The sequence below is a fragment of the Benincasa hispida genome, chromosome 2 (genome assembly GCF_009727055.1).
Source record: "Benincasa hispida cultivar B227 chromosome 2, ASM972705v1, whole genome shotgun sequence".
Lineage (NCBI taxonomy): Eukaryota > Viridiplantae > Streptophyta > Magnoliopsida > Cucurbitales > Cucurbitaceae > Benincasa > Benincasa hispida.
Window position 1 is genome coordinate 20658123 of NC_052350.1, and position 9162 is coordinate 20667284.

General features: G+C 35.2%; 1 protein-coding gene across 1 annotated transcript; it reads right to left on the reverse strand.

Annotated features, from left to right (window-relative positions):
* Nucleotides 1–36: 36 nt before the first annotated feature.
* On the reverse strand, nt 37–8603 carry LOC120071493 (calmodulin-binding receptor-like cytoplasmic kinase 3). The gene is made up of 7 exons (XM_039023809.1): nt 7560–8603; nt 7169–7417; nt 6582–6844; nt 2586–2751; nt 2402–2491; nt 1205–1503; nt 37–576 (listed from the first exon to the last, which is right to left on the reverse strand). The coding sequence occupies exons 1-7, from the start codon at nt 7840–7842 to the stop codon at nt 355–357; spliced, it is 1572 nt and encodes a 523-aa protein (XP_038879737.1). The 5' UTR covers nt 7843–8603; the 3' UTR covers nt 37–354.
* Nucleotides 8604–9162: the final 559 nt, after the last annotated feature.

The following is a 9162-nucleotide window of genomic DNA, read 5'->3' on the forward strand; positions in this document are numbered from 1 at the left end:
ATGAAAACCATAAACTTTGAAGTCCGTTTTCAATTGTAGACAATGAAAGTAAGACCACAATCTTATACACCATCAAATCGTGAATGTAAATTTCTTTTTATACAATAGTCAAAAGGGGATGTTGATAGGTTTGAATTATAGACAAAAATTATATATTGAAACAAGGTTAACTGGGGAAAAAACAACACTAAATTAATAGGTGATTTAAACAAGGCTGAAGGAGGTTGAAGGTGTAAAATGACAAGCGTGGAACAGAGTTGTGGTGGAGGTGAACTGCAAATGACATGGTAAATTAATGGAATCACACTATTGCTTGATCACCTAAGGAGTTTCAAATACAACAAACACACCTTTCTAAGGCACTCTTGCTTTATCCTTCTTCTGTGATATATAATCTGCTCTTATTGCCCACAGCTGCTCCCCAACTAACTTCATGTCTGGACGGTCCGCTCGAACTGGTGCTGCACATTGGATTGCCAATTCGAACATTTTAACGACAATGTCTGCATCCACAGTTTCCTCCATCAAAGGATCTAAGGTTTCCACAATTTTGTCTTCACTATACTTGTTGAAAGCCTGCAAAATACCAAAGTGAAACAAGAAGCAACTTGAGAGGTTGGACCCAAGTAAAATCAAGTGGACAGGCAAATAAACGAAAGCTTGCTCTTTCCGAAACAATGAATAAAGTTCGTACTTTCAGACAATTCACACGATAATTTGTGGTACGGTTTAACCATAACACATAACACACAAACTAACTTGTGAGCTATCTGATAAATTTATCGAACTTCTTATGCAGAATGTGATCAGATGTGAAATGCACTGCATCCTATAACAAAATGAACACTCTTAAACTTGTGAGTAGTTCTGTGTGCTTCATATGATCCTCCCTATCATCCACCCCTCAAGGTAAAAAAAAAATAAAAATATATAAATAAATAAACCCAAAATGAAGAACATGATAACAGAATTCCATCCGTCAAATATAAATCAGTAAATCATGCTATAGATATAGATAGACATGATGCAGCATCAGATTCTAGATGAAGGATCTAATTTTTTGAATCCATCTATTGGGGAGTTTGCAAGTCGCAAATATAGATCAATTGGTCCATCTTCCTTAAGAAAAATCACCTGAACTTGACAAGTTTTTTACAATTCCAAACAGAAGTGTCCAAGAAAATGATTAGAATGTTTAACTCACCCATCTTATTGTGACCCGCTCGTCTGGAGGCCTCTTCACTTCCAATGGACGGCGTCCTGTTAGAATTTCTACGAGTAAAATCCCAAATGAGTAGACATCGCTCTTAGTGGTAAGTTGATAGGTCTTCATATACTCTGGATCAAGGTAACCAACTGTTCCTTTCACTTGAGTTGAAATGTGCGTTTGTTCGGTACCCAAAGTGCCAAGCCTTGCAAATCCAAAATCCGCCACCTTTGCTCTCATGCTTTCGGTAAGAAGAATGTTGGTAGATTTCACATCTCTATGAATAATTTGCTTCTCTGTCGTAAACAAGAAGTAAAGGTTAACTGGCTGGAAAGAAAAAAAAAAAGATCCAATACCATCATTCCAAACAACAGTTCAAGAAATCTGAGCAGGGAGACTTGGTTCCGTGTAAATCAATTCATTGATTCAATAATTGTAAACGAACTCCTCTAGTTAACAGTTGCTAGTGTACACAAAAGAATTGTTGAACAGTTATTCAATTATATTTAATAATTTACTAATTAAAAAAAATCAAAAGGTTGTTTAAAAACGGCTTTTCAGAAGCAATACTTCATTCTTTTAGATAGAAGTTCAATGAACACAAATTTGAACAATGGTTTTTTAAAAGTTATTTTCTATGTAGTCCGTTATCATAAAATCACCCTTGGTTGGCCTAGTGGTCAATGAGGCAATAATAAAATACTTAGAAAAAATGAGTTCAATTCATGATGACCACTTGCCTAAGATTTAAATTTAATATGCTACCATTCTTCTTGTCAATCAAATCTAGGAAGGTCAAGTAGTTGTCTCGAGTGTGCACAAATTGACTCAAATACTTTGGGATATAAAAGAAAAATGTTCTTAGCAAGGAATTTTGAATAGTAATTGCAAGTCCACAAAAATTTCAACTTAGATAGTCATCTCTTAGATTCAATTTTAGAAAAAGAAAGAAAAAAAAAAGAAGAAAAACTATGTTGGGTCTAGTGTCTCAAATACGCCCCAAATGTCTACTTTAATAAAGTTAAAAAAAATAATAATAATAATAATAAAACACTTTTACTGTATTAAAAAATACACACGATCAAATTAATATGTTGCGTTAGTAATTCTGTCCACTTCCAAAATTGGCCCTCCCCGGTATCAGAAAATGAATGACATTTCCAGAATGAGCCGACTAATAAAAGAGTTTCTAACCTGCATATAGATGGAGATAAGTTAGGCCATGAGCAATGTCAATGGCAATTTCAAGTCTCTGATTGAAATCCAATACTTTCCCATGTACACCTACAAGGAGAAAAGCGCAGTCAATGAGCCTTGATGAAGCCATCGCCATTAAACGATAGTTTAATTTTAGTCTTCCACAGGGTGGAAACATTACCATCCAAATGTTCTCTAAGAGTTCCGTTTCCTACATATTCCGTAATGATAATACGCTCATTTCCATGGTCAACATAACCTAGCAGCTTAACCAGACTCCGATGATCAATTTTGGACAGTAATTCTACTTCACTGCCAAAGTCGGTTCGTGAATTCTCAAATTGTTCCTGTAAAATAATCGTGTTAGAGATACAAATATCAATCCCCAAAGAACACTATTATAGAGGTAATAATATAAAATGGATAAAGAAACCTCTATAGCTGACTTGATAACAAGATCCTGGACGTTATACAACACACAAATCATCTTTAATAGTACCTCTTTGGGGCAGTTTGGAGTACTGAATTGAGATAGGATGTCTGGAGTTCATATGCCTGTGGAGTTCATATATATGTGGGGTTCATATGTCTGTATTTGGGGTGCAGAGTTATTTAGTCTGAGTTCATATGTATGTGTTTAAGGTGCAAAGTTGAGTTCATATGTTTGGGTTTTTTATGCAGTTTTTTGGACTCTAAATAATATGCTTTTATGATTACTATTTTTGTTTTGGAACTTTTTTAATCAATAATTCTACCCATCTTGATTTGAATAAAATATGAATTACAATTTTTTCTTTTAATGTTTAAAACTTTTCTTTCTTTCTTTCTTTTTTGGGCTATGAATAACAATTAACCCATTACATTTCTTGTAGAAATATGGTTAAATAAAATGAGAAACAAAAGCGAAATCAAAACTTTTGATTCTAACTAATTTTTCTGTATGAATTTCATTATCATCTTCTTCTTTTTCTTCTTCTTCCTATTGTTGCTCTATATTTTTACTATGTCATGAATTTCTTTAGTTAAATCTCCCCCATCATCGTAACAACCAATAGAATGTCACCACATTTCTTCAACAGTTTTACTTTCATTTCCTCTAAATTTGGAAGATCATCAGAGAACAAATCTTTATTTTTCACTAATTCTTGCTGGAAAATATTCCAGGAAAAAAAATTTCAATTTACGGTTTTTTTTGTTATATGTTACATACTTTTCAACTACATACATACTTTTTGTCTAAATATTATTAACACTCATTTGATATGTGGATTCATTACGTATAAATATTGCACTTAATGTAGACAAAATAATATTTTTTTTATATAATCAACAACCTTAAAACATACCTTAACAGTCATCAGTCTTATAGTAGTCGGGAGTGGTTGTCGAAGTTGATTATCGAAGATGATTTTTGTTAGAGTTTGTAGTCGGAGGTGGTCATCGGAGCCTGAAGTTGGTCAAATGACGGTGTATTGGAGTTGGTTGTCAAAGTTTATCATCGGAGGTGGTTTTTGAATCTCGGAGTTGGTCAGGAGAGAGCGATCGTCGAAGTTGATCATCGAATATGATTTTCGCTGGAAATTGTAGTCGGAGGTGACTGTAAGAGTCCGAAGTTAGTCGCATGAAGATTGTATTAGAGTTGGTTGTTGGAGTTTGTTGTCGAAGGTGGTTGCCGAAGCCTCGAGTTGGTCGTCGAAGTTGCTCGCTCAAAGCTGATCATCGAAGGTGATTTTCATCGGAGTTTGTAGTCGGAGGTGGTTGTCGGAACGTACGAAGGTGGTTGTTGGAGTTGGTCATCAGAGTTTGTTGTCGAAGCCAATTGGTCGTCGAAGTTGGTAGCGCGAAGGTGGTCGTCGGAGTTGGATCACCGGAGGTGGTTGTCGGAGGCCAAAATTGGTTGCCAAAGTTGGTCCGCCGAAGTTGTCATCGGAGGTGGCTGTCAGAGTCCGGGGTTAGTTCTTGGAGTGTGACAGTGGCCGATGGGTAGAGCCATTGAAAATATGGAAAAAAAGGAGAGTTGGGGTGAGTTGGTAAAATATACCAACTCAACTCCACCAACATTTAAAGTTGGTAGGCGAAACAATGAGTTGATAACTCAACTCATGTTGGTGAGCCAAACACCCCCTTTTAATTATACAAGCACCCATTTAGAACTAGAAGCCAGAGTTTAAGAAACTCTTGCTCAACATTCTTCCTTACTAATCGCATCAAACATGTCCATTATTATATGTCAAGAAATCGAACTTTTTTTAACTTTTTTTTCGCATTAGAAAGGACAAAAAGAAACTATTTATACCCCACAACTTCAAAGGATTGTATCAATTAAAACTCTAAATTAATTATTGGATCAATTAAAACCTTATACTTTCATTAATGAATCAACTTAGACCCTCCATTAGGATTTTGTTCTAAAATCGTTAATTCATACTTCTCACAAGTATAAAACTTCTTCAAATGCAAGGGCCAACAAAAAAATTAGGAAAAGAAATGTTAGAACTAAATGGATAGCAACAACTTTCATTTATATGTGTAATTTTTCATTTTTTTCTTCTCACTCTATTTTTCTCTACATATTTAGGAAAATTTGCATGACAAATTTCCTTTCTAGTTTGGTAGTACTCTAGGCAAAGAATAATTTTCTTTATGTGATTTTAACCTTTTTTTTTTTCCTAATAAGAAACATTTCATTGATTAATAATTTTAACTCGATTTTAAATAGAATCAAATGAAAATAGTTACAATTCACCAATTTTTACTTGATATTACACCCAAAGTATAGGGGTACCAATTTATTTTTTTCCCTATTAAAATATTGAGGACAGTTTATTTTTCATTTGCTAGTTTCTTTTTTTAACAAAAAGCAACCAAACAGATGAACATGTCCATATTGCAAGTGACTATATGATACAAAACGGATATGACTATATACTCTCATGACTTGGCACAACTCTTTTCACCTTCACGTTCAAAGACAAGCAAGTTTTTGATAAGACCTTTCTTCATGAAAATCATGAAAGGTGCTTCAATATTCCCCTCCCACTTTACAAAGGCTCTTTGGAATTGTAAGTTCCCTAATTAGTGTAAAGACTTCGTAAGGACAAACCCTTGCCCTTAGAGGACTCAACACTATGGATATAGTTCAGAAAGTGAATCCCTCCTTTGCCCGAAGCCTGCATTGGTGCTCCTTATGCAAGAGGGAAGGGACTCTGAGAGGATAATTTGTTAACTACAGAACACCAATAATTTGTTAACTGCTTCCTTATGTGTACAGAATCTCGATAGTCATTTCCTTGTCCTTGGAAGACTCGACACAATGGATAGAGTTCAGAAATGATCGAGATTCGACAATGTGTATAACTATTTCCTTATGTTTTAAAGTTCATGATTAACGAGATTCTGTTTTACGGAAAAGATTCAATTTTGAACTCCATAGTCAAAGAAGATTAGAAGACTTCTGCTAGAAAAGATTAAGTATGTGTAAATATCTGAAATATTATTTCCTCTACGTACATGGTCCTTTCAACCATTCAAGAAGCATCATACTAAACAGGAAATCATCATGATTCCTGCTAATCGATCTAGATTCAAACGTCCTGCAATTGTTAGGCTCTAACTTTTTTCCCTGCATGAGTTGTCTGCAGAGTCAGTGGACCAAAGAGAGAAAAGGGGAAACGCCAGATATGGATCTAAAATTCATCTGTTCAAGTAAGGGAATGAGAAGTCCAACATGGTCCTTACTACTCGATCCTGAGAACCATGTGAAGCACATGATTTTAACTATTATCACAGTGATAAGAATAGGCTGAGTAGCATCAGCATTACTCTTTCATGAAATTCTAAGCCTTCCCCATCACAGGAGGGTGCATCCCCAAGATGCCTAGAGTAGACTCACATGTCATTCTAAATTATATCATGCTTGGCTGGCTACTTAGGCCTATTAACCACTTAACTGGATGCTCTAGGAAATATATAGTATTGTCCTCGTAGTGATGTTGTTTTCAAACCTAAGGTTAACAGATTAGATGTGCAACATTTGCCCCACTTACTGCTTCTGTATGGGGAATAAGGTCCATGCATGAACACTAATATACATAGAATTTGAGATCTTACAATATACTATCATCACAATTAGATAGAAGCAAAGTACATAAAAACATCAGACAGAGTAGATACTTGCCTTTTTTGCACGTTTTATGGCAACTATCTGCCCATCTTCTAGTTGTGCTTTGTAGACAGTTCCGAAACCTCCTTCACCTATGCGGAGAGCTGGTGAGAACTCCTGAGTTGCTCTAGCTACTTGGCTCATGTTAAGATGAACAGATCCAAGACGTTTAAATTTTGGAGATGGAGAATATCTAGGACTAGGTGGTACCCGAAGTGGACTGGCTAGAATCTTCTCAGGAGTAGAGTTCATCGCTTCGATGGTGGAGGCTAAATGCACTGCAAGAAAGGATTAATAACTCACATTTCAAGTACAATTGATCCTCGCCAGGTCATGTCAAAGAAGAGAAATGGCTTCTTGAAAGAAAGACACCAAATACACCATTTGAACATACTGTATGCATCGACATATAGAGAAGAATGAGTGACTGAAGACCGAGTAAGAAGGCACAAATGGGAGAAAAAAAAAATTCTAAATTGAGTTGCCACTCTCAATTTAGTTTTAAAGCCCTTAGTAGGACATGGGTGACATAGAATCCATAAGTAACAATACTCCTAATTATCACAAAATGCAGAAGAATTCAGGTAGGACCAATGACTCACCTGACTGTTGTTCTATTTCTGAAAGTTTTTGAACACTGCGTCTCCTCTTTCGATAGAAACAAGGACAGAGGACACCACAACATAAAACGAAGGTTCCAGTTACTGCAATTCCAATGTTTTTGGAGGTTGCAAAAGATTTTGGATCCTCTTTTGCCCTCTGATGAAGATACTGGCCATCTTTAAGATTAATGTATTCATCCTTTCGTTCTTCTTTTAACAGTTTCCTTGATGTTTTGACTCGTATACCAGCTGCAAAAAAGTTAAAAACTCATATTACATACATACCATGTAAAGTCAGCTAGAACACATCTGAAGTTGACAAATAGGAATTATGAACTAAAAATTCCATGATTAACGTGTCAAGATGAAAACCAAAATGTACAGTGCTTACAGAATGAATTATCCCAACAGCAATCATCACTTCCCCTCGAATTCTCAAATATGCCAGGATATCCACGCAAGAACTGCAGTAGCTTACAGAACACAATTTTGTCCATAGGAATCCCATTCATGAAATAACGTTCACAACCTTTCGAAACTGAATAAGGAATCTGATTACCTCTTGAAACCCCTGATTCCATCATAAACTCAGAAGCAAATACTCCTGGCGATTGCATCAACAAAACGGCCGTAATGGAAGCTATTATCGATGACATAACAAGAAGAAAAGCCATCTTTGAAGACCAAACACTAAGAAAGCTATAAGACTATTTAATCAATTCATTCCATCCCAATCATCAAGCTGAGCCGAAAGTAAAAAATATCTAGAATCCGGTGCCAGTTTATATCCAAATTTCAACAAGCAAGTACAGCCATTCGCCGGCGCAGTAAGCGCAAAGGCAAGTCCAGTTGATCAATTGACTAAAACGACGCAACAGAATCGTAAGGCAAAAACGAGGTCAAAAAATCAAACGATATAGTAACTATGACTTTAAACAGTATCCAATGAGAAAATCACGCGAGCTCTATACAGGGAAGCATTTATTTCTCTTACTACCATCAAAATCGCATCAAAATTCAGCCAAATCCTTAAAAAAATCAGTCCATCTTCGTCGGAGAGTGAGAAAATCCGATATCACAATAGCAACAATTTGCCCAAAGTACTCCCAAAATTGCGCTAATTTCCACAGCAGCAAAGCTGAGTCGAACACGGAGACGATCGAAACTCGGTTTCAAAATTCAGCGGCCAACCAATTGAAATTCCAATCAGAAGAAGAGCAGCAAGAGAGGCATCGCCGGCGAAGCAGACAAAGAAATGGATAAGAACGAATTGGACGGTAGTAACCGACAGAAATAAGAAAGAATCATCGAGAGAAATCCGGTCGGAAGAGATGAAGAGAGTTGAATTTGGTTGAAGAAGGGGAAGTCAGAGTCAACTTTTTTTTTTTTGGGCAAAAGAATGGAGTTGGACAAAGTTGACTTCTCCCAAAAACACCATTTCCCCGAGAATCCTCTTTTTCGGTAAATATAACTCTGTTTTTTTAAAAAAAATTAATATATTTATTTATTTGCAATTTTTTTTTTAAAAAAAAAACCAATTAGGGCATATTCAAGATATTTTTACACGAATTACTGAATTTCACTCCCAAAATATCGTTTGATTCCGATTTTGAAAACAACCAAAAATAACTTTGGTGTCATAAACTAGGTGAGAGTGAAAATGAAAGAGTAGGAGTTCTAGTGTGTGAAAGTATTATTATTATATTAGATTAGTTGAGAAGCATAAACTCATCATAACACAAACAAAAGATTATACATCTCTATTTGCGTAATTTGATTCTGAAATTTGGATAATTGATATTAAAAAAAAATGACAAATTATAAAAATCACTCTCAGTAATAACAATTACATTCTTAAACTTTTAACTATAAAAATGTATGTTTCATTTGGTAACCATTTGATTTTTTAAAATTGTTTATTTTCTCTTTATTTCTTACTATGGTATTCATCTTTCTTGAGTAAAATAGTTGGATTTTTAGCAAAATTTTAAAAA